This window comes from Ascidia mentula, chromosome 2 (genome assembly GCF_947561715.1).
Source record: "Ascidia mentula chromosome 2, kaAscMent1.1, whole genome shotgun sequence".
NCBI classification, from domain to species: domain Eukaryota; kingdom Metazoa; phylum Chordata; class Ascidiacea; order Phlebobranchia; family Ascidiidae; genus Ascidia; species Ascidia mentula.
The window spans coordinates 8,278,171-8,302,672 of NC_138567.1; the positions used below are offsets into that span (position 1 = coordinate 8,278,171).

Sequence of the window (24,502 nt, forward strand, 5' to 3'; positions counted from 1 at the left end):
TCGCATGCGGGTCGTTGCCTATACTTTTTGACGGCCCAAGAGAAAATGTAAGCATTGGTTGCGCACGCTCCAATGCGATGGAATTTGTGGATTACTTTAGTTTTTAATAACCTTTTTAATTTTTCATGCAGCACGCAGTTTCCATAAACGCTTGATATTTTAAATTGTTTGAGCATTTTACTGCTGATTTTCTTTTGTACACAGAAAAAAAAAAGAATCACCGTGACAGCAAAACCAAGACGATAATGCGGCCGATAACCACCACAAGTCACCGAATTCAATGCAACCCAATTCGCAACAGCCAAAGGTCAAGACGATATTGGATTTCGGATAGAAACTATCAATCTTCACAAGGAAGGGACATGTGTAGCAACACGCATGTTTCCCTACTTAATTCTTTACACATTTGGAACACATACGGACCGAAGACTGCAGACGGTGTTAAGCTTTCCTGCAGGAGCTCCCACAAGCTTTCTGGCATCCTGCTGGACAACACATTTTTTCTGTCACTTTGTTTTTAAACGCCCATTTCGTAATCCTTCGTAGCTAGCCAGTCTAGCCTAGTCTAGTCTACACTCAGTTGCTCGTATTCTCTCGGCCCTGTCGTTATTCTTGCCATCGCGCTGTAAACGTTCGCACGTTCTTTTAATAGTTAAATTCGCTGCAATTCAGTCACGTGTTAAACGCGCTTGAAACTAGTTAAACTTAAGCCACCTGGTAATTGCAATCGTGCGTTTCCATTAATAAAGAAGTTTGTTCACGGAGCTTTTAATTCAGTAGTCTATATCAGCAAGAACACGCAAACAGACTTTAGCTTCAGCAAAGCAGCGACTGGGAATCCTACTTGTACGCTGCAATGTTGATTTAACCCCTGAGCAAACTGCAGACGCAACAACGTTTTTCGTTAACTTGGATGTTTGTGCAACAGCGTTAGTCATTTCTAGTAAGTAAACTTTTTGCAAGGCCTTTCGTGCCACGATCCCAAGGTCAAGACCAATCGTAGTGGGAAATCTATGCTTTATATACTAGCATTTCTATATATCTGCAGTTTTTCAATTTAATGTAATCACTTACATTTTCGGGGCCACTTAAATGTTATGTGAGTTGTAAAGTGGTTCCTTGGGGATACTGGCCACAAATTTTCAAAAGACGTTGCGTCTATGATATGTTTATGCTGGTAAATGTTGCAATGCAGTTTCATCAATACACAATTTCCATTCAAGTAGGGCCATACTGTATGGTATCATTATACCCCGGGCAACTGACAACATAGGTTCAAGTTTTCTTCCTATTTACTAAGTAGAAGTCTGCGCACGCTATTTCAACAGCATTTCCGACTCAACTTGGCGCAAAACTTTCCCGCAAATTTGTCCATTGTACAGTAATACAACGGTTGAAAAACGGGACATTCAAAAACAAAAAAAATTGTGTGATTATTGCAGTTCCAACTAAGAAAGGGAGGCGCCAACCGCACAAACATGGCCATTTCTATTCGTAATCCATCGGCTTTATATCATGTTGGGTTAAAAAACCACAACCACATTTTCGAACCAGCACGCTCACGACGCGCTGGAAATAATACTTACCCGCCACCACGCAGGATTTTGGAACCACATTGTGATTGGTGACGTGTTCGGATCCTGATATACGAATTGCTTTCAAACAGTTGGAACTTATTAGGAAATTGCGTGTTCTCTTCCGCTTTGTGTTTGCACAGTTCCCGCCTACTGATAAGGTAATCTAAAACCAACCGTGTTGCTAATTTCACGCAGTGTGTTGCTAATTTAACGCGGTCTGCAGCTCTCTGTACAGCCCTCAGGACAATTGATTTTTTTCATTTTCCGGTAATGTTGTCGTTATACAGTATGTAAAGTGAACTTTGGAATCTAATCAATGACAAATATAGTATCATGTTAAACTGGACTCTAAATACAAAGTTAATTTACCGCACCTGATTACGTTGTGCGTTGTTGTGGTAACGGATCAAAGCATTCGTGACAAATTATTGTTCTATGTTTTCAATTTGTGGATCAAAATGTTGATATTTACTCTATATGTTGGCCGGCAAATCGTGAATGATTTAATAATAACTCACTTCAATTTTATATTTTCCCGACGCTCAACTGCTATAGCTTTTACCAACAATGATTTTCGTATACGTCAAACAAGCGCATGTTGTTTAATTGTCGCTACAAAAGTGTTTTGTATACACAGTTCCGCGTATATACAACTGGTAACACGGGCTTAGATCGCAGCTGTGGAAAGTGACAATCACAATGTTAACAGAAAATAGGTTGATGCTTGTGGTGCTTGTGCATTTTGTTGTCCATTCTGTTGGACAGATTACCAAACCATCGTTTGCTGGATACACATCGGTCGGTAAGTTTATGACATTGAAATTGACATTGACATCGTTTAAATACCTTGCGCTAATTGTTCGCCTTATCGAGCTGAGAAAGCTTTTGACGATCTTAACACGCTTTTATGCTTGTATATTTTCAGAAAGGTTTTTATGCTTGAATAAATCATCACATTTGGAAGTGATCCACATCAACAATAAAAGTGGGACCATACTCTCACCGTGCTGGCCAGGGAACTATGCTTCGGAATTAACGGAAGGGTTTCACATTTGGAACTTTAACGTGTCAAATCAAATCGGTAACACTGAAATAACTTCACCACTGTAATTAGTATGTAGTGATAATTTGCAGAAATAGAGTATATTTTCAGTCTACCTTTTCTATTTCATCAGCAATACGACTTACACTTAATACCTTTGAAACGAACACCATAAACGGAGTGCTATACTTTGGAAGAAGCGTTTTTGTGACTGTGGCGGGAACCAACACCCTGGGTGTTACAAGGTAATTGGAAAGTTGAAATTAACTGATGTATCAACACTGTTTGGCTTCTTTAAAAAAAACTTGATTCAAACCTAGGCAACACAATATGAAAGGCAGCCTTACAAATCCTACCGGCGGAGCGAATCCATTCACATTCGAAAACACAGGAAGCACAGCAGTCACAAGAACTGGCAACACATTTGAGTTCAGCGACACATCTTCGTTCTTCATGAGTTTCTTCTCCTCTCTTGAGCCAGTAGATCAGGGTTTCAACATATCCTACATCATTGGTAAGTCGCAGAGTTAAATGTTTTTTCAGGGAGAAGCCATTTCCAGCCATCTTGTTGCTCGGTTTTATGTTTTATTCAATTGTATTGGGTGCATGTTTGAACTGTTTGGAAAATATAGGGCTAATTTGTGATCTATAATGTTAGACAGTGGATTTTATCTTGCTTTCAGACCAGGACGTTTGCGCCATGAACTCTACGTACTGTACAAACACCACTAAGACAATGTGTGTCAGGGACAATTTCGACACGTATTCCTGTCGGTGTAATGGTGGGTTTACTGGGAGCAACTGTACATCTGGTGCGTACATGTTTGTGTGACACAGAAGCGACCAGACGATTAATTCCCATGTGTGTTCTATTGTGGGATGTCTCCGGTAGTTTGTACCTATTTGGTACCTTCACTGTGAAGCCCTAGGAGGGCATACTCCCCAGTAGAACACCAATCTTAGTCAGTTTTTAAGTGGCTGGCAGTGCTCCACTGCGTTTTGTGATCGTGCCGAAACATTCGCTATTTTAAAAGTTTCAACGACCATATTTCGGAAAGCATCCAACCGATTTCAAAAGTTTGTTGTTTATTAATTCTCAATCGAAAACACCTTTAACTCAGGTTGAAATAAAAACCACTGCAAGGGAAAATTGTAACATCACGACTGGCGCCACTGTTACATATGACCGATCACGTTCCGCCACTTGGGTTTTCAGCTACACTTCACAATATCGTCTCTTAATTAACTGAAGCTTGCTGTAATATCGCTTGCGAGAAAAAACACTTTGTTTACTGCTAAGGCATTTGCAGTAAAACGCTTAAGATTGTTTTTTACTTGTTAGTTATTACATTATTTCACGCACACAGACATTGATGAGTGCGCAACGGGTGCGCACAACTGCAGCGCATTAGGATCAACTTGCACCAACATGCCTGGTACTTTTGCTTGCTCGTGCTCGTCTGGTTGGACTGGAAACGGGACGACCTGTATTGGTATGTGCATTGATCCACTTTTCATACTATTTTATTCAATTTTGTTGCTTGTGGATTTTCTTATATTCGTTACGTGAAAGTGCTGTACCAAATATGCTACTTACTTTTATAGACATTAACGAATGTTTGACCAATAATGGAGGGTGTGGGCCGACAACAACGTCAACTTGCACCAACACAGGTGGTAGTTTCACGTGTGGCTGCACGTCAGGTTACACTGGAGCTCCAAACTGCATGGGTCAGTAGGTTACCTTTTATTGAAAATTCACGAAAACTATAATTTTAATTATGTTTGGAATTTTTGGTGAAGATTTTTGATGACAAATTTCGGAAGATTTAGATGACAAGGGACTCAGTATTTTGTTTATTTTTATTTCGGTTATTAGACTTAGACGAGTGTGCAACGGGTGCGCACAACTGCAGTGCATCAGGTTCAATGTGCACCAACTTGCTTGGTACTTTTACTTGCTCCTGCTTGGATGGTTGGACTGGAGACGGGACGACCTGTGCTGGTATGTGTGCTCAGAGTACTTGCTTTATGCTTTTCTCCCTCGTTTAATGGTCACAAAAAATGCTTTAAATGATATCAGAGGGTGTGGGCCAACCAAAACCAAAGCACCAACACAGATGGTAATTTTACATGTGGCTGTATGGCACGTTAAACTGGAGCTACAAACTGCATGGGTCAGTGTTTTTTTTTCTGACCCTTTTCTGAAAATCCACTTCACTGAATATCCAAACTCTTTCGTTGCATCGAACCGAGATGATTGCCCCAAAACATTTAAGTAGTGTAGTCCAACCTTAACTTTTCGTAGGCCACCAGAAACTATGAGGTGTTTTTTCGATGCGTGATGCTGGCAAATTAAGACAAAAATACATGAAAAAGCTAGATTTTATTTACATTCCGGATTTTTGGAAAAGACGTAAATTTTAGTTGCGACACATTAATTTGTGGGTTTTAATTTCGGTTATTAGACTTAGACGAGTGTGCAACGGGTGCGCACAACTGCAGTGCATCAGGTTCAATGTGCACCAACTTGCCTGGTACTTTTACTTGCTCCTGCTTGGATGGTTGGACTGGAGACGGGACGACCTGTGCTGGTATGTGTGCTAAGGGTACTTGCTTTATGCTTTTCTCCCGCGTTTAATGGTCACAAAAAATGTTATAAATGATATCAGAGGGTGTGGGCCAACCAAAACCAAAGCACCAACACAAATGGTAATTTTACATGTGGCTGTATGGCACGTTACACTGAAGGTAAAAACTGCATGGGTCAGTTTTTTTTTTCTGACCCTTTTCTGAAAATCCACTTCACTGAATATCCAAACTCTTTCGTTGCATCGAACCGAGATATTGGCCAAAAACACTTAAAGTAGTGTAGTCCAACCTTAACTTTTCGTAGGCCACCAGAAACTATGAGGTGTTTTTTCGATGCGTGATGCTGGCAAATTAAGACATAAAATACTTGAAAAAGCTAGATTTTATTTACATTCCGGATTGTTGGAAAAGACGTAAATTTTAGTTGCGACACATTAATTTGTGGGTTTTAATTTCGGTTATTAGACATAGACTAGTGCGAAACGGATGCGGACTATTGCAGTGCAACAAGATCAATGCTTTCTTTTCAAAATAATTTTTTGATGCTTTAGATATAAACGAATGTGCAGTTGAACAAAGCACGTACAACCGTGCAACTTGTAGCAACAAAAACGACAGCACGTCTTGCGAGTTAATAAAGAGTCAAGAGGGTGTCACTTGTACAGGTAAGATTAGTACTTTTTACATTTTTGTTCATTTCTTTTGTTTTTACCAACATGCAACTGCCAAAATTTTCAACTGGTTGAAGCACAGACTTTGACCGCACTCTGTAGGTAACCCTCTGGTGCTGAAGAAAACACAATCATGTAAACATTGCCGTTACTAATATTCGATCAATAACAGAAAGCAGATAATACATGAGGTCAGAATCAATGGTGGCATGTAGAGGGTTCTTCCCCTTTATAGAATCAGTCGTAAACATGGCATCTTGCGTAATCCATATTTTTCCTATAGAATTCCTTCTTAACAATTTTGAATGCCACCACACGTCAGAATGCTACAGCAGCAAACGATAGAAAACAACTCCGTTACATAGGACTGGTTTCACTGTTTCAGGCAGTTCGCCCAGACTGATATTTTAACTCGCTATGTTGTTTTTAGTTGTGAATGGAATTCAAATTGGGGGAAATGCCGCCATGGTTATTTGTAGCATGGAGTCACTACCAGCGTCACCAACACCGTGCTTTGCCCAATGCGCATGCGCAACAAATAGAAACATCATTCAATCCGATTCCCCATGACATTTTGTTTTATAATTTAAGAACCGTCTCAATAAAGTTACAACTTCGCGGCAGTGCAGAAAGTTGTTTTTGATTGGCCAGTACATTTCTTGCAAAAAACAATTACAATAGAAATGGCATGTGTGTTTTCAACGTGTATGGTTAGGTAAGTATGTGGCGCAGATTTCTTGAAGCGAATGATTCGCAGTACAACTTAATTCCATAGTATAACTGAAGTAAGTAGATGAATGTAAAGAAAACCTTTAACCTACAATATTGTTCGTCGTTTTGTTGTTGTTGTTTTTTGGGCTTTATTCTGACGCGCCTGTTGTCTAAGGGTTTAACTTTAGAACCCCCTTTAAAAATCGATACTGAAATTGTGTTCAAATTACACTGTTGTACAAGGGCACAATTGACCAGGTGACCTTCACTTTATGCAGGGTATCGCCCCGATGCTGCGAAAGCACTCAGTGACAAGATATGGTTTCACCAAAGTTTCGGGACTATAAATTACAACCCACAGAAAAGGAGAGGCGTTGTGTATCTTTTAGATATACTTATTCTTGTATTAGCGACAATGCGGCGTTTGTTAGATTAGGCAAGCAATCGTCCTCGAGGGCACACAAACACACACGTCAAAGAGCAACAGAGCATTACTGCGCCACGCAATGGGTCAGGCTGAGAGCTCGAGAGCCACGCAACAGTTGGGAAATAAACTTACAAAACAGGAAATAGCAAATCAAGTAACCATTTCAAGGTATTTCAAAGCCAATTGAACAACACTCTGTGCGGGCCTCCGTCATACTTCAGCAATTCATGCAGTATGGCTCTTGAATGCGAAACAATGATGCGACTCCACGTCCGGAACATCAAAAATGTACAGGGGCAGGTATATAATGTACACACAAAAAAGTAAATTTTGTTGAAACTATAGTTTAAGGACGCTACAAAGTAGTGAAATCGTTGCGCCTTTAAGTGCAGCTGCTGGTTGTGTGACGATAAGCATGTGGGACTTCGGATATGGCCACAATGACACTAGGCAGAGAACCGCAAGCAGCCTGAGATCGAACCACATCACGTAGCATATTAAAGATAATTAACGCCGCTCTGGGTTAGTGAAAACTCAAAACAGTTACGTAGGCTGTGAGAAATATAAATGTCTTAGTAAGGGCAAAAGTTAAGCACGTGTGGGTGTCTGGTAGTGAACAAATACAAGATACAAAGAAAAGAACACTCTGCATAAAAAAAAATTTGCGAAATAAAGTTCTAGAGTAAAGACGAGAATTGCCTGTTGCAAGAAAATCATTGGCGTGTTCTTTCCAAACTCGTTGTTCTTACGCATAGTCCCTGTTGCTGAAACAGAAAACGAATATGGGTTGCCACTTCATTTAAAACGACTGCGCTACTATAAGCGTTACATGCAAGCAAAAGATTCGCAAGGTTATTGGAACTGTAGGGTATAGCGTTATAAACTGATTATTTGCAGCAAGAGGGTTAGTAATTTAGCTTTGCCAGGAGAGAAATTGTAAGCCATAAGCCTTGAAGGTTTCTGACTGCTGGTGCGAACAGTGTTTGCATACAAGTGTCGCGACACGTACAGTAGGCCACACGCACATATTAAATCTTCAGGCAAGCCTTTCTTCTGTTCCAGGTACTGGATCTGTCCCGGTATAAGCGGTTGACGCCGGAACGCTAGGGTCCACACGGTAACGCTGTCGCCCATTGTCGTCAAAGGCGTCGTTGTCCAAGCCGCCTTTTGGTTCATACGTTCCAGCACCCCTAACCAACAGAAGATCGTGTATGCTGGAGCGTAAAGTTGACTTTGTGCGAAGCTTAGTGCTTTACGTTTAATTTACCATGAGTCGCCTCCCACCATTGAATCATTGACAACACAAGCAGATGATGCGCTAAATATTTACACAAACTTTACGTGTCTGAAACATGTTAGACTCTGTCGTTGCTATCGATCACAGAAAAAGACATGTTGTTTGAAGTCAGAAGCGGTAATCAATGTCAGGCAAGCAGCATTCGCTATGAAAGTACGGCACGCAAGGTTTAGTCAATCGTTACCTTCTGCGCTTGTACACAAAGTAAATGATCAGGAGGATGAGGAGAAAGCCGACGATGCTGCATATCACGATAGCTGCAATTTCGCCTGGTTGAAGACCCGTGGTGGCTGCAACCCAAAGGAAAATATTACAGTTTTGTGCATCAAACAAAACCACCACCATCGTCGATGAAAACGTTTGATTAGATTTATTCATACACTGTATTTGTGCTTAAGTATTGTTCACGGTTTATTTAGTTTGTATTTATTGGATCAGAAGTTTTATTCAAGGGCTCATTTGTTTGGTCTGATTACATTTTGTAGAAATTTATTCGATTTTGAACAAACTAAATGGTCTCAAATGTCCTACGAATATAACAGTTTGCAGAAATTACCTGCGGTTCTGACAGCCGGCGAGTAGTTGGTGAGAGCGGATTTCCCTTCCGGTGCATTTGTATCTGCCCTATAGGCCACTTGGAATGAACGGTCGCTGGGAAGCGGACCGTTGCATACGCGTTCAGCATTCGTGTTGCAGGTTGTGTCGTGGCCTACCGGTAAAAAACAAAGCGCGTCCAATAAACCCACACATTCATAACCTTCATCGACAGTAAATAATCGCCATGTTCACACTTAATATTGTAACAAATCGTTGATTTAGACATGTTCTTAACAACCGAATATTCATCTTTTACTTCAGTAAATTTTCGACTGAAAGACATTGTGCTTTTCTTTGTCAATACGTGATACACAAATTAAAGGTCCTTACCAACAATGAACGTTGCGTTGTTTGCTGATAGTTGTCTCTTTTTTCTTGCTTGCGACGTCGCGCATATTATCGTGGCAGCCCAGTAGGGTGGAACAGGATTTTGCGAGATTACCGCCGACCAAACGAGCGGAGAAGCTAAAAAATCAGATGCAAAGAAGATTGAAAAGACAAACATATGCTGTGTTTTTCATACCAGTGCTTGTCGATGCTTCTTCCTTGACGACGACATCAACCGCATAAACGGTGCCCGATTCGCGGCTAAAGAGGGCCACTAATTCAAGGCACGGGTTGGGAACGGCAAAAGCGGAGGTAGCGGACGCTCCGAGCAGGTTTGTACTCGTTCCGACCCGTGGCTGTGCACCAGGTACCGGGGTTGATGCTGCGAAAACAGACAAACTGTTTGCATTTGCAACTATGTGTTGAATTAAAAACCTTACGTCTTGGCAACGATGACGAGGGAGACACCGGCGAGGAACCGACAGAGGATGTTTGGGTAACAGTTACAGTGTATATTGACCCAGCGGTGAGGCCACTGATAACCCTTGACACCGACAAAGCCAAGTTGTTGTCAGAAATGACGATTTGCTGCAATTGTAGAATCGTAAATTAGAGACTTTTTGTGGGAAGAAAAGTTTTGGGTCTAAACATTCAAATTTCTGTCCATTAAAATCGCTTAAATCAATCGGTTCTGCTTATAACATCTTTTCTATTTCTACAAACACTACAACGCATGCATAAGACAAAAATACTACTGTCGTGTGTACAATATCTATGATTTTGATAAAACTGCATGAGACTCTTCCATGACTTTTCAATACAAAACCGTTCGCTCGTTTTTCACAGTACAGCTTTCTTGTTGCACCATGCACAAATTTGGTGCAGCAAAAAAGGAAAAAGCGTGATTACCTGTGAGTTTCCGTTAAAGTCCACGTAGGTGATGGTGAAATTGCTCGGTCCTGGGACAGGCCTGGCAGTCGTAAAGTTCACTTGGATGGAGGTGTTACTGATCGGCGACACAACCAGGTTTGTGATACTCCCCGGCACTGAAAAAACAGAAATATATCTTATTAATTCCTGCCGTTTGTCGCCGAAGCCACAACAAAATAAATTACTTCCGGGGTTGGTTCTGAACGTGGTGGGAACAGATCTGGATCCGAATCCGGCTGATGTATTAGCTCTTACACTGATGGTAATCATTCTATGTAAAGCAGGTTATGTTACGATTTTCATTACATATGTCAAAAGTGCACACAAACATATTTCAGCAAATATTAGTTAAACGCGTAGTGGGCTATCTTTTCGACGCACGGAGCATAAATAATAAAAAATACAGGCGGGCCAGAGGTCCAAGCGAGTATGAAATGGAGAAACGGTGTTTGCCACTCAGTTTATGAACTCAAAGTATTTACAATAGTTGTATATGCACCGGGCCGGCGTTTGCATCATGTCTCAACGCTTACCTGTAGGCCGGGAGCACTTCAGTGACGAAAACAGATTGGGATGCGGGAAGAAGTCTCACCACTTCGTAACACCCTGGTGTATCCTGTAGCTGTTGGCACTCAACAGGATCTTGTCTAAAAAATACAAAAGCGTCGTTTCAACATGCTGTGCTTTCGGCATTACTGAATTTTTGGGGATGCTCATTACCGGATTGTAAGCTCATTGTGTGTCACAATTCCCATTAGTGGTGTTGCAGTTGTAATAGTCACCGTCACTGTGTTATTTTCATTCGTGGTGAGCACCAAACTCGGTGGATCCGGCACTGCAAAACAAATTATGAAAGAACTCCGCAAAGTTTGTACTTCTGTATAATACTTTACATGCACTTGCCTATAAAGTAAAAAAACTGCACAGAAGAATGTAATGATTTTAACAAACTCTAACCTCCTTCTGCAGTCCTGAAAGTTGTGACAAGCCCAGTGTTTTCTCCGGCATTAGTACTTGCATAGACTGTTATGCTGTATGTTGTGTAGGCAGACAGATTTGGAATATTGTACGAGGTAACGCCCTGTGCCAACATCATCTCGCCTCCACTTGGAGACCACGTTACTCTGCATCACGTATTAGCGAACTCTTACAATGCGGCTGATATAAAACATATTCATCAAAAGAAATCTTACCTGTATCCTGTAATGACTCCGTTGGGCATCGTTGGCGCGTTCCAACTTACCAGTATGCTGGTTGCGGTTGTTGTGGGTGTGTTTATGGTGACGTTTGCTGGCGTATCCTCTGCTGTGGTCGTAGTAACCTCACCAGAAATTGGACCTTGACCACCAGATGTGCTTACAACCACCTGAACATTTTAAATGTAGTAAGAAATTCAAAAAAACTCTAAACGTATTTTAACATACCCTGATCACATACTGCGTGAAAGGAAGTAATCCGACGATGGCATTGGGATCGGGGCTGTCTGAAAAGCTCGTTTCAGTTGCAAGTCGATATTGCAATACGTAGGTAAAAACGCCAGTGGTGGTAGGTGGTGGACCATACGTGACATTGACGCCCCTTGGGCCAGCCGCGATGTTTATATTCTGGACAGGTTCTACGGGAGCTGTGGAGATAAACGTAACATTGACGATTAGTCCATGGTTTGTTCATTAGCTACTGTAGTTTGTGGACATACGAGGATGATCCGAAAATTGACCGGCAGTTTTTGTCACTCAACACAAAATTTGTTAGCTTGCAAATAACTTTGGTACCAATGATTACATGCTAAATAAGTACACCAACGGGTCAAACATGGATACTCCTATTGGCAAACACACACACACACACACACATACACTCGCATACACACCTCCTTCCATTGTTCTCTGGTTCTGAGATGTTCCACTATTTTCACCAACAGCTGTTGAGGCGTAAACTGTGACAGTGTATTGTGTGTAGACTGACAATGTATTGATGGAATACGACGATGCTGTTGCTGCCAAAGTGCCAGAATCCCCTGAACCAGGGCTCCAAGTAACTCTGCACAACACATGGAACAGGGATTTAAATCAAGGCATTCCAGTAAGGAATTGAACATGCAGTAATGCTTGTCAAACTTTCATACCGATATCCTGTGATTACGCCGTTGGGGGTGGAAGGAGGAGACCATTGAACTGTCATCCCGGTTTGGGTGACTGCAGTAAATGTGGGTGTGGGCACTGGACCAGGTATGTCTTCATTAGTTGTTACCACCAAACTGAATGCGGGGCCGGGTCCACCTGCAGTTCTTGCGGTTATCTGAACATAATAAGTCACGTGTTTTTTCTCTCAAGTCCTTGCAAAATGACCTCATTAGTGAATAAAACACGGGTGTTTTATTTATCAGATTATAAAAAGTTTTTATTTGTTTTTATTTTTATTAGGAGCTGTGGGTCAAGGAAAACAGATACAGGTGATAATAAACTCTCATAGGTGACGGATAAACTACAGTCTAATTGTTATTATTGGATAATGAAAGTCGCTATTTTACTTTACTTTGACCACTTCTGGCTTGACATAGGCCTACGAGCGGACAGGGAAAAGTTCAAACCTTTTGACTTGAGTGGCTTTGGGTGTTAACAAATGTAGAATAGAATATTTTGTTTTGAAATACAAGTATATTACAGAATAATATTTTAAAACGCCCTAAGCTTCGTGGGTTTTAATCGGTGATTCTTCTAACCCTGATGATGTCTTTTCTTTGACGAACCACATCAACTGATTCAGCAATTATCTCACCTCAATCGTGTAACTTGTAGCGGGTGCAAGCGATCCGATAGTTGGCGTTAAACCGACATTTGTTTGAACCGTTGGAAATCCGGTGATGTCATAAACGAACACCCCAGTGAGATTTGAAGGTGCACTGAAGGAAATATTGACTTCACGGGGCCCGGCTTGCCATGTAACCGAAAGTACAGTTCCAACTGGAGCTACAGGAGAACACAAAACCTTTGTAAAAATTTACGCATTCCAACCTCATTCATAATTTATGTACCTCCTTCGTTGGTTCTTGCACTTGCTGGAGAACTCTCGGGTCCGGTTCCTCCACCTGTGGTGGCCCTTACCGTTACACTGTACGTTCTGTATGTTCTAAGTCCTGTTATCCGGATGCTGGTCATGGCAGCGGCCGCAGCTACAGAGCGAGTATCCACAGTTTCGTTGTTAGCCATGTGGTCCTGAAACATAAGTCAGGTGTCTGTAATAAAAAGAATGTGAAATTTTGCATCAATTTTGAACTTACAGTGGATGTATAGGTGACAGTGTATCCTGTCAGGACTCCATTGATAGTCGATGGTTGGGTCCAAGTTACATCCAAAGTGTTGACTGATCCAACTGTTGCCGACGCCGTGACGCCGGTTGGTGCACTTGGCGCTAAAAGGACCAAGGCTTTACGTAAATATGTGACTCACGTTTGCAGCGAACTTTATAAATTCCCATACTTACAAAACTACTGTTGATTAAAAATTTATAAAAGGCGGTCCTTATGTACTTTATGTTTACATGGTGCTATTTTGACTACGTATATTTTTTTAAGTGAAATACTGTAGGCATTCTCCCTACAGTAATTAAAAATATGATCAGTGTTGACGTCGTTGCCACTTCAGGTTCATCACCTTTGAGTTCTTAAGGATCGACGGATGAGATTGCGTGTCATAACTACAAATAAGTGGCCACCGCTTGCTGAGAAATTATCCAGTCACCTGATTCGTCTGTGCGGCCAGTGCACCTGCTAAGTGTCGGAAAGGTTGCTGGACTGACTGCCATTACTTCTACCTCGACTGTGAATTCTTCATAGGCCGCGAAACCGGTGAAGGTTTGAGTGCTGGCGTCGACGGGAAAATTTGCCACCGTTGTCGACACCGTTGCGGAACTGTATGTTACCTTGTAGCCCTGAAACGTAACAAGCAACATGTTTCGTCCAAATCAATTAGGAAAGGCTTTTTAAGTATCGACGAAGATCTTATAGGTCTACCGAGAAGCATGTTAGTAAAGTCAAATGTTTGTGTGAACGCATCTTTTATTGTCGAAATGTTAATATTATATCCCAATAATGACAAGGTTGCTGATATACCTCAAAAAAATTAAAATTGCCAATTTAAGTAGGCCCCTAGCGGAAAATTGACCACTGGCCTATTCGAAAACAGTTGACAGAAAGTCTTACGGTTATCAAGTTGGTGTCGTTGGGCCTGCTGTTTGTCCACGACACAGTGATGGTGTCAGAAGAAGTACTGGAGCACATGGCGACCACAGTTACCAGCGCTGTAACAAAAAAATTAAATGCACGTAAAATCGTGTTTTGATTCAAATTGTTGATGAATTCTAAAGAATTCTAAAGAAAGAATAAAAAAAGAATGTTAATAATTTCAGGTGGCGCAAAACTCTTTATCATCAGAAATACGAGCAATATGAGCAAAAATGTGTAACCGTAAAAGGACATGCCGAAATGAACGACATTAGGAAGAACATTTTGAGCTTACGAATGTTGCAGACTTTTCCTGCCCACAGGGAAGGGCAAGCGCAATTAAAATCGAAAGCAAGATCGGTGCAAGTTCCTCCCATCGTACAAGGTGCTTCTACGCAGTCGTCAATATCTGGAAAGGGGAAAATTATTACGTTTTATGTATATTTCTTTACAGTATTGATTTTTCGAAAGTAAGTGCAGAAGTATTTGCCATAGCTATCAACACATATAAGCAAAGTTCTTTGTCAAGCCTTAAAGTTGTCCTATACCTATTTCCGATATGACCAAACATCCTCTGTTCGTTACGAAAGCATCGGTTTCAAATCTGCACCATACCAAACCTCCTGTTTCAGCTTCCTTGTACACGATTGGTTGCCGGGTGTTGAGGAGGTTTCCACTGAGGGTCACGTTGCTGTAAACACAAAAAAGCTTCAAAAAAAAATCCAAGAAAAAACGAGATGCAAAAGACACAACTTATAAGCTGTTTGTGCTTGGAGGTTATAAAAACTATTGTTATTGTGTAGTGGGTTGTTCGCGACGCAGAATTGTGGTCTTTAAGAAGGGTCTATATATTTTGCTGTGCGTTAGGTGGCACGTCAACTCATTACCATTTCGACATAGTTCGTAAACAGTAAAGGTTACCAACGCCTACAGCTTTGTTTACATTCACTGAATTACTCAAAGTCACATATTTTTTTACACACAGTGAATACTAAATTTGTATCATTTAAAATTTTTTTTGTATAAACACTAATAAACGGAAAATAGCAGTCTGAGAGAAGGAGGTTTTCTCAAAACAAAACATAAACATGCACTGACATGTCAGACGGCGTGATGGGGTTGGGAAAATTTCCATATCCGCAATCAAAATGATCTTGATCTAGTTGGGTGACGAATATATCGATTCGAAGTCTTATGTCTGAAAAGTGAAATAAAGTTAAAACCCGACCATAGAAATCTCACATGGCCTAAACTGGCAGTTAGAAATTTGAGTTATCATTTATTCCCTTCTTGCATCATACTATCCTTAAATACTATATTGTAGCACTTACGTACAGAGCACGGTGTGAAAGTTGTGCCATTAAACTGTACACACTGCATTGTTTGTTAGAAGATGCTAATGCGCAGACTGGAAATTTCTGTTAATCCAGCAATCCTAAATAAAAACATTGGCACTTGCCTCCTAAACCGGTGTGGTTGAAAAGCCAGTTCATGCGCGCCAGGTTAGGATAAGCGCGTGGAAAATTCTCGGAGAGCAACCCCCCTGACGTGTAGGGACACGGAGTGAGGCCAGCTGTCCTTTCTCTCACAGATGGGCAAATATTTCCTGTACAAAAGCATATGTAAGCTACTGAAAACTCCATACCCATAACTAACAGTAGTTTACATACCAGTAAAGGAAGCCACGCTTGTGCTCCAAGGACCGAAGCCGGCGGTAGTTCTCGCACGAATACGTAAGGTGTACTCGCGATATGGAATGAGATCGGTAATAATAAACGATGTGCCGAAGATGGTTTGGTCGATCGTGTAGAACTAATTGAAATGGATGAGGTAAACTTCTGCCATACAATAAATTACTTTGAGTTCATTTAAACTTCAACAAAACCATTACTTTACTCGAGTAACAAGGGTGTTGATACCATCACTTTTGGTCTCCGTATTACTATATAAAAAGCCATGTTTAAAATCAAACAAATATCAATTCTTTAGGCCTTAGGGTTTACCCGAAGGTCAGAGGTCAGAATATTTCACTAAAATTTGAGAACGGTTACCTGCGAAAAGCTTAAACCAAATGCTTCAAGAATTTATACATATTTCAACTGCTGGTTTCAAAAAAATTGTGGTTAACGATATTATTTATCCAGTAGCTTGTTACTTCATACCGTTTCATTGCAGCCGTTTTGAGATCCCAAAATAGAGAATGTGTTACAACTGTCAGTGGAACGCACAGCTCCAATCTGGTATTCGGTTGCCACGCCTCTCAGCGTTTCGTTGGGCTTAGTCCACGTAAGTTGGGTTTGGACATCTGTCGATAAGGCTGTGAGACTGGTAGGAGCGAGAGGAACTGCAAAAAGTTGTTTGGATGAAGTTGACCTTCACATAGAGCAAGCTTTAACCTTCAACTAAAATATATCTTACGTCTTGCTCCGCTTGTCACTGAGACTGTAGCTGTGACAAAAGTAATCACAACCGAGCCCCCCAAAGGACCCGGGGTACCAACACTAAGACCCAACGTGTAGTTTGTGTTCGCTGTAACGTTGATTGTCACACTCTGCAAAAACAATGAACACATTATTTATTTTTTAGCACACCGGGATTCGAACCCCGAATACCACAGCAAGGAATCCGGCAAGTTTTTCTGCTAAGTCATTTGGGCCACCTACCATGTATCCTGGGACTCCGACCGATGAAGTGAGAACACTCGACGTTGTACCGAACTCATCGGTGTAGGTAATGTTGTAGTTTTCAACGTAGCTATTGTTATTGCGCCACGCACTTGTGACATCAAACGTAATGGTCATTTCAATCAAACCAGTGACGTTGTTGTACACGCTTGTCGCAAATGGTCCGGTCACTTGAATGTGAGCTGCATGTTCAATATCAAACAGACGTTTACGCCATCTTTCGCATCAGTCAAAAATATTTTTTTCCGAAAGGGGAAACCGATAGGGTAGGAATATAAAATGCGAATTATAAAATGTATTGTATTTCGCTTGGACACTACCATACTTACTTCTGTGTTTGAAAACACACTATTTATTTTTTTTGCAACTGTATTTTTAGTGACAAAAAGTTGTTCATATACACAATAAGTTGGTCAGCTTAACAATGAATAGGGCAAAAACAAAATTTTTGAGATAATGATAAATTTAATTACGATTGCAGCTTAATCCATCCCCAGTGTAGTCAGCGTTGCATAAGCAAGTGTACGATCCATTAGTATCCATGCACATCGCGTTGATATCGCAATTGTCTGTCATTAATGCGCATTCGTCGATATCTAAAATAAAAAAGAAAGGCTACTTTCGGAAAACAACTAAATTACACTGAACGGTACACAGTTATATGGCGTAATAGCTAAAGGCATGGATGAATATTTCAAAGGGAGGACCACCGCCAGGTGGCTGGACGCAGCAGGATGATTACGAAGCAACCACCGCCAATATCAATAATGTTTATCTAATTTTTGACAATGCAAGTTAGAATACAAACAGCATATCTGGATTTTGCTAAACGTAAAATTGAGGGATGAAATAATACTATTCAACTTGCAAACATGCGAAATGTCTTGCTTATGGTTTTTGATGTGGAAATCACCAAAGACACATTTGATATTTGTGCGTAACACTTCCTCAGTTTGTTACGCGTACACGTATTATAATATGTATTTAAATATAGCGCACAAAAATCTTACTTATATCACAGTTGACGCCAGAATAACCGGTGCAGTTTTCACAGGAGTAACCACTAAAACGAGATAAACAAGATGCTCCGTTCATGCAAGGATCCGTCATCGACGAACAAATGTCCATAGCTGCCCGACAAAAAAAATATTTACCGTTTTTATCGACTGATCACCACGCTAACGGAAACTCAAGCTTTAACTGTTGATTACGTATTTGTATCGCAGTGATAAGAAACAATAATACTGTAAACGCAGCAAACCAGAACTGTTCGAATATGTTTTGCCACAAACGGCTGGTTTGTTGAAAGTAGAGAAATTTATGAATCTCACCCACTATTGTAAAACCTTTTGGTTTATTTTTGCAAGTAATTTTCGATGTTTTTGTAAAAACAATTTCCGTTACATCAATAGGGAAATGATTCACGAGATTTACCTTCCTCGTACTGTAGCTGAAAACCAGTGAAAGGTCGTTGACGGTCGCTGTGGAAGTGTATGTAGAAGTAATTTCGGTTGACGATAGCGGAATTGGTCGTTGTGTCAAAACCAACATAGTTGTCGCCTCCTACGACACTGGTTCCATTATATATCATGCCTCCCATTCCTGTTATCTGTAACGCGATTTTTTCAGCCTTATGCTTGATGCAAATGGTAAGTGTCTTTATGTTTTAAACCAAATCTGCAACCGTCCACACTATGGGGACCTTTTTGTAGCCAAATGTAAACCTTACTTGAATATAAATTTCCCATTACCACCACAGCAGGAGTGCCTTAAATTACACGATGCTGCGTACTTTTTATAATATGAAACTACACTTGTTTTAGATGTAGCAATTCCCCAGAAGCGAACAACAAACATTCTGTCACTTACGATTATTGCTATTGGCGTGACATTCCTGTAGCTGGGGTTGTCGTTAATAATAATGTAATCCTGCTCGATTTCGACGTCAATGTTAAGGATTGTGATTTTGATTCCAGTAACTGGATGATGAACAACAAGCACAAACCATAAATCAATGTATAATGCTCATTAATATGTTTAGCAATTACCAGAAGCATTAGCGGAAAAATCCAGGAACCACGTTACGTCTTGGTTTATTTCGTACTGCATCGATCCATCGAAGAATGTTGGCCATTCAATAAAACCCGGGATGGTGCAGTTGGTTTGAGTGGTAAGGTTACCGGAACAGTAATACCCTGAAACATTTATCTTGACAAATGTCGTCAAGGGTTTCTGACTAATGACCAACATGATATATTTTCAACACAGTTTTGCCGCATAGTGGAGCAAAAGCTCAATTTACCTTGACAATTTCCGTTCATTTCTCGGTATTCGGGAGTATTGCATGGACAAGAGAAACTCCCTTGGGAGTCGGTACATATCTCGCTGGGCGTAGTGCAGTTGTCCATTGCCAAGGCGCATTCGTCAATATCTGGTTAGAGTTATAAATAAGACAGTGTGTGAAGAATAAGTTTACACCCCCCTAATAGCTACATACCTATACAAGTGGTGCCGTTGCCTGTCCACCCTCCGTTGCACATACACATAAAGCCAGGGGCCACGTTCATACAGGCCGCATTTACATCACAGTTGTCCATATTGGTATCGCACTCATTAATGTCTGGCAAATACAATAAAGCACTTCAACAAAGCATGCAAAGCATATGTACTTTCAAGCATGCTTTCATGAACTGGGTTCACTCTGCTTATCTCGTAGAGGAAAAAAGTACAGCAAAACGTCCCTTACAACAACCGGGCAAATATCCCAATCGTTTCTGATTGCCTAATCTATGTTGATGTTAGGCCTCAAATGTTCATGTGTGGTTTTTTGGCATTCCACTACGTCCGATTACACTAGTTTAACTGATATATAGCTTTGAGCGTTTTGGAAGGTGTAATTCACTGACCTGTGCAGTTTGGAGCTCCAGTGTAACCTGACGTGCAACCACACGTGAAACTACCATTTGTGTTGATGCAAGTTGACGTTGTTGTAGGACCACATCCTCCGTTATTGGTCAAACATTCGTCGATATCTTTCAAAGCAATTAGCATTTATAGTAAAGTAACTTTTGAAACGAAGAAGAAAATACACAAGCAACAAAATTCCACGAAATAGGTAAGTTACTATGAAGAGCAGAACATCGCACAAACCAGCACAGGTCGTCCCGTCTCCAGTCCAACCATCCAAGCAGGAGCAATTAAAAGTACCAGGCATGTTGGTGCACATTGAACCTGATGCACTGCAGTTGTCCGCACCCGTTGCACACTCGTTTATGTCTGATAATCGAAATAAAAACAAAAAAGTTACTGAGTCCCTTGTCATCTAAATCTTCCGAAATTTGTCATCTAAATCTTCACCAAAAATTCCACACGTAAGTAAATTATAGTTTTCGTGTATTTTATGTATTCATCTGTCAGCGTCGACCTTTGGAAAATACTGGCCTACCATTATGTGAATTTTCAACAAAAAGGTAATCTACTGACCTATGCAGTTTGGAGCTCCAGTGTAACCTGACGTGCAGCCACACGTGAAACTACCACCTGTGTTGGTGCAAGTTGACGTTGTTGTCGACCCACACCCTCCGTTATTGGTCAAACATTCGTCAATGTCTATAAAAGTAAGTAGCATATTTGGTACAGCACTTTCACGCAACGAATATAAGAAAATCCACAAGCAACAAAATTGAATAAAATACTATGAAAAGTGGATCAATGCACATACCAGTACAGGTCGTCCCGTCTCCAGTCCAACCATTCGAGCACGAACAAGTAAAAGTGCCAGGCATGTTGGCGCACACTGATCCTAATGCGCTGCAGTTGTTAGCACCCGTTGTACACTCATCAATGTCTGTGTGCGTGAAATAATGTAATAACTAACAAGTAAAAGACAAATTTATGCGTTTTACTGCAAATGCTATAGCAACAGTTTAAGGGTTAATTCCTATCTACCTTTTTATCAACAGAGAAAAAATGCCGCATACGCATGAGGTATAGGTATTGGAAACGACAAAATACCTGTTTTGTCACAAGCCTGAAAAATGTTAAAAATGTAACAACAGAAAGGTTGCAAAGGGAATTATAAATACTCCGTCGTCTTTCAGGTTGCCAAGAAATTGTGTTATTGGTCTACGCATTACCTTCACAAAATGTCCCATTGCCAGAATATCCATTCTTACACATGCACGAAAAGGACCCCACAATATTATTGCAACTGGCGTTCACATGACAGGGTGGGGGTGTCGCTGTGCATTCGTTAAAATCTGTACAAATATACATCCAGGCAAGTGAACAACCCGAAGCAGTGAATTAGGTACGAAGTAAAAATTATTAACTCACCTACTCCACAACTGGGCCCAGTAAACCCACTGTTACAAACACATGAGTACGTATCGAAACCGTTTCTTACGCACGTTCCCCTGTTAGTGTCGGTACAATATGTGGCATTTATGGCACATATGTTCTGATCTGAAACGAAGTAAATCGGTATTGGAAAAAGTTTAAAAATTTAACAAATTTAGCACAGTTTTCCACAGTTACTTGAGTTTTTTTGTAAAAGGCACTTTTACACTTTTACTTGACTGCAAAACGTACGTTAAGGAAGGTTTTACTGCGCGGGTGAAAATTAACCCTTCACCTACGGTGTTTTCTACACAACAGGCCAGGAAATTTTTGTCGAAAGGAATTTTTTGGACACTACAACCAATATCGTGTCTCAGCAACTCACCAACACAGTAGGATATGTTGAAACCCTGATCTACTGGCTCAAGAGACGAGAAGAAACTCATGAAGAACGAAGATGTGTCGCTGAACTCAAATGTGTTGCCAGTTCTTGTGACTGCTGTGTTTCCTGTGTTTTCGAATGTGAATGGATTCGCTCCGCCGGTAGGATTTGTAAGGCTGCCTTTCATATTGTGTTGCCTAGGTTTAAATACAGTTTTTTTTTAAAGCACCTAAACAGTGTTGATATATCAGTTAATTTAAACTTTCCAATTACCTTGTAACACCCAGGGTGTTGGTTCCCGTCACAATAACAGAAACGCTCCTTCCAAAGTATAGCACTCCGTTTATAGTGTTCGTTTCAAAGGTAATCGGTGTAAGTCGTATTGCTGATGCAATAGAAAAAGTTTATTGAAAATAACAGTTAACGTACAAAAGACATTCGCATATTCAATTGAGCACCAACAGTGTTACACACAGATAAACCACCTATTTGATTTGAAACGTTGAAGTTCCATATAAAAAATCCTTCGGTGATTTCCATAGCATAGTTCGCCGGCCAGCACGGTGAAACTATCGTACCGCATTGGTCTGTGATGTGGATGACCTCCAAACTGCTTGGTTTGTTTACGCATGTAAACGATGCTGCAGAGAAGGTAAGTTAGGATTAATGGAAACGTAATAGAAACAGTTACTGCTTGTCACTGACTGTTATTGAACTTTTCATTTCTATATAGTCGATATCTTCACCACAAAAACTAAATTTAGATTTAATACAGTTCCATAAAAAAAGATCAACAGGAGTAAAAAATGTGTATTCCGCTGAAATGGCAACATCTTGTCGGCAACCAATACCAATTTCCCAATCACTTACTCGTAGAATTATATCCAGCAAACGATGGGTTGGTAATCTGCCCGGCTGCAAAAGCCGTACAAATGCTCAGTAGTATGAACAGTGCTTGTTGCCCCTTCATCGCGGGAAACTCCGTATCCGGTGACAAATAGGCTGTTAAGTTAATAATTTACCTGGGTTTTCTGTAAGGCACAATTGCATACTATTGACGCGTGTCGGAAAATAAGCCAAATTATGCTGAAAGCAGGTATAATAAAACTGACAAGGACTAAATCAATGTGATTAAGGAATGAAAAAAATGGATCAATTTAAAAACCAAAGGTCCCTGGCAGACCACCGATCGCACACCGTATATGCTGGATAAATTCTATTTAAATAAGTCGGAGAAACGGATGATGTCTTTTTTACGCGAAATATATTTTTCTCAATAAACACCCACCATAAGAGGCTGTCCACAGATCGCTTTGTGGAATTTAACATATAATCAGGACTAAATCAACTGACAAAAACAACCGGATAAAAATACGTTAATTCTATAACTTCCAGTATTCCATCTGTGGTCGGTGACAAAAAGCGCCCTTTCAACAAATCGACCGCACCCTAAGAATGCACACCGCCCTTTAAAAGTTCAAAATGGGATGCTCAGGATAAAATGTAACATGTTAACATTGAATCGCACTTTTTCAGTTTGCCAAACTTGAACGAGTTCCTATAACATGAGTTGTTTCTAAAGTTCAAAAAACCTTCGCCGCTAGTTGTCGCTAAAGCGCAACGATTCAATGAAGATCAAAGACTTAACATTTCTCTTTGGATAAAACTTCCAGTTGTCAGAAATTTTCGGAATCTATGTAAATTATATGGTTTGGTGAATAATGGTTATTATATGACTTGGTCATACGTCCAACAGTTTTCGAAGTCAGGAGTTTTTCCCGCGTTTTTTCTTATACATGCACTTAAAAAATACATGCACTTACTACTACAAACTTTGATAGTCTGTCGTACTATAAGCTAACAGTATTTTCAATGCATGTCAGAAACGATAGGCAATAAAAATGCCAAGTATCGACCAATTTACACTGTAACCACTTTTGACTATACAATTGTTATTTGATGTTTCTTAACGCCACAAAGTTAAAGAAAAAAGTATAATTGTTCGTTTATAGGCCAGTCAGTGCATGAATACATGATGACTGGCTACCAAGCAAATATAAGCGCTAACCTTTGCCTCTCATTAATACCAAAATAAAAACCAACACTTTTTTGAAAAACATTCAAGAACAAATTAAATTTTCTGATTGAAAGAAATATAAATTGTGTGCTTTAAACTCGCCTCTACTTCATCAGTCTGTACAAACTCAACTTTTCAGGGCAACCTAAAATTAACTTTTTTTTTCTTTTTTTCAAGATCTAAATCTAAAAACTCAAGAAATATTTCCTGCGTTTTTCGATGGAGTTTCCGTGTTGTTCTTTTGTGACTGAAATATTTTGGACAACCTCGGCGCATTCAGTCCCCTGCAATTTGGGTGTTGGCCCGGCCTTTCGAGTGTAGAACCCCAAGCGCTGATGCGAAAAAACGAGCAACCCGGTAAATTAAACTAAGAGGGGTCCCTTTTTCAGTCGCACCTCCTTCGCTTCGCCGACTAAGCGTGGAGAGCCAGCCTTGCAAAAACGTTTCTAGTCTCCAAAAGTTTGTGATGCTGCTATTTTGCGGACATGGCCCAATGGCAATTTATAACAACTATTTAAAACCTTGAACCCGCGATACCCCGCGCTGGTTTTTCTTTTCTATAAAACAAATGAGAAAACGTGACCGGGGCGGGAATACATGCGTGCGTATTTGACATTAAAAATTGCGA

General features: G+C 40.5%; 2 protein-coding genes across 5 annotated transcripts; one reads left to right on the forward strand and one right to left on the reverse strand.

The window, feature by feature from the left end:
- Nucleotides 1-2,604: 2,604 nt before the first annotated feature.
- LOC145889799 (uncharacterized) lies at nucleotides 2,605-6,653 on the forward strand. Its single transcript, XM_082980834.1, has 10 exons — nucleotides 2,605-2,658; nucleotides 2,753-2,864; nucleotides 2,940-3,133; nucleotides 3,303-3,431; nucleotides 3,987-4,112; nucleotides 4,225-4,350; nucleotides 4,499-4,624; nucleotides 5,088-5,213; nucleotides 5,763-5,876; nucleotides 6,313-6,653. Exons 3-10 carry the CDS (start codon nucleotides 2,950-2,952, stop codon nucleotides 6,450-6,452), a joined length of 1,071 nt encoding a protein of 356 aa, XP_082836960.1. The 5' UTR covers nucleotides 2,605-2,658; nucleotides 2,753-2,864; nucleotides 2,940-2,949; the 3' UTR covers nucleotides 6,453-6,653.
- Nucleotides 6,654-6,967: 314 nt separating this feature from the next.
- Nucleotides 6,968-22,847, reverse strand: LOC145888601 (uncharacterized). Of its 4 annotated transcripts, none has more exons than XM_082979382.1 (46): nucleotides 22,668-22,847; nucleotides 22,283-22,438; nucleotides 22,071-22,182; nucleotides 21,801-21,994; nucleotides 21,413-21,541; nucleotides 21,214-21,336; nucleotides 20,799-20,924; nucleotides 20,561-20,686; nucleotides 20,228-20,353; nucleotides 19,984-20,109; nucleotides 19,575-19,697; nucleotides 19,380-19,508; nucleotides 19,126-19,272; nucleotides 18,947-19,056; nucleotides 18,512-18,686; nucleotides 18,088-18,207; nucleotides 17,551-17,673; nucleotides 17,057-17,259; nucleotides 16,812-16,944; nucleotides 16,556-16,737; nucleotides 16,064-16,205; nucleotides 15,853-15,999; nucleotides 15,492-15,591; nucleotides 14,942-15,084; nucleotides 14,689-14,802; nucleotides 14,373-14,470; nucleotides 13,912-14,101; nucleotides 13,452-13,582; nucleotides 13,206-13,386; nucleotides 12,950-13,140; nucleotides 12,297-12,469; nucleotides 12,042-12,211; nucleotides 11,596-11,795; nucleotides 11,365-11,537; nucleotides 11,129-11,295; nucleotides 10,892-11,006; nucleotides 10,705-10,818; nucleotides 10,357-10,442; nucleotides 10,151-10,287; nucleotides 9,682-9,829; nucleotides 9,438-9,623; nucleotides 9,245-9,379; nucleotides 8,874-9,026; nucleotides 8,502-8,607; nucleotides 8,046-8,210; nucleotides 6,968-7,784 (listed from the first exon to the last, which is right to left on the reverse strand). In XM_082979382.1, exons 1-45 carry the CDS (start codon nucleotides 22,765-22,767, stop codon nucleotides 8,057-8,059), a joined length of 6,417 nt encoding a protein of 2,138 aa, XP_082835508.1. In that variant the 5' UTR covers nucleotides 22,768-22,847; the 3' UTR covers nucleotides 6,968-7,784; nucleotides 8,046-8,056. The 4 variants fall into 4 exon arrangements, with proteins under 4 accessions (XP_082835508.1, XP_082835509.1, XP_082835510.1 ...); XM_082979383.1 differs by having other exon boundaries at nucleotides 22,280-22,438; XM_082979384.1 differs by lacking the exon at nucleotides 8,046-8,210.
- Between the last annotated feature and the right edge of the window lie 1,655 nt (nucleotides 22,848-24,502).

What these genes read in the sequence shown, in the direction of transcription:
- LOC145888601 (XM_082979383.1), bottom strand. Translation starts at nt 22,767, where the DNA reads ATGAAGGGGCAACAAGCACTGTTCATACTACTGAGCATTTGTACGGCT. An exon ending in TTTTTCCGCTAATGCTTCTG is followed by an intron (nt 19,057 to 19,125) that starts GTAATTGCTAAA and finishes TTCATCATCCAG; the next exon opens with TTACTGGAATCAAAATCACA. An exon ending in TTTGTGTACAAGCGCAGAAG is followed by an intron (nt 8,211 to 8,501) that starts GTAACGATTGAC and finishes TCTGTTGGTTAG; the next exon opens with GGGTGCTGGAACGTATGAAC.
- LOC145889799 (XM_082980834.1), top strand. Translation starts at nt 2,950, where the DNA reads ATGAAAGGCAGCCTTACAAATCCTACCGGCGGAGCGAATCCATTCACA. An exon ending in AGACGGGACGACCTGTGCTG is followed by an intron (nt 5,214 to 5,762) that starts GTATGTGTGCTA and finishes TTGATGCTTTAG; the next exon opens with ATATAAACGAATGTGCAGTT. An exon ending in AGAGGGTGTCACTTGTACAG is followed by an intron (nt 5,877 to 6,312) that starts GTAAGATTAGTA and finishes TGTTGTTTTTAG; the next exon opens with TTGTGAATGGAATTCAAATT.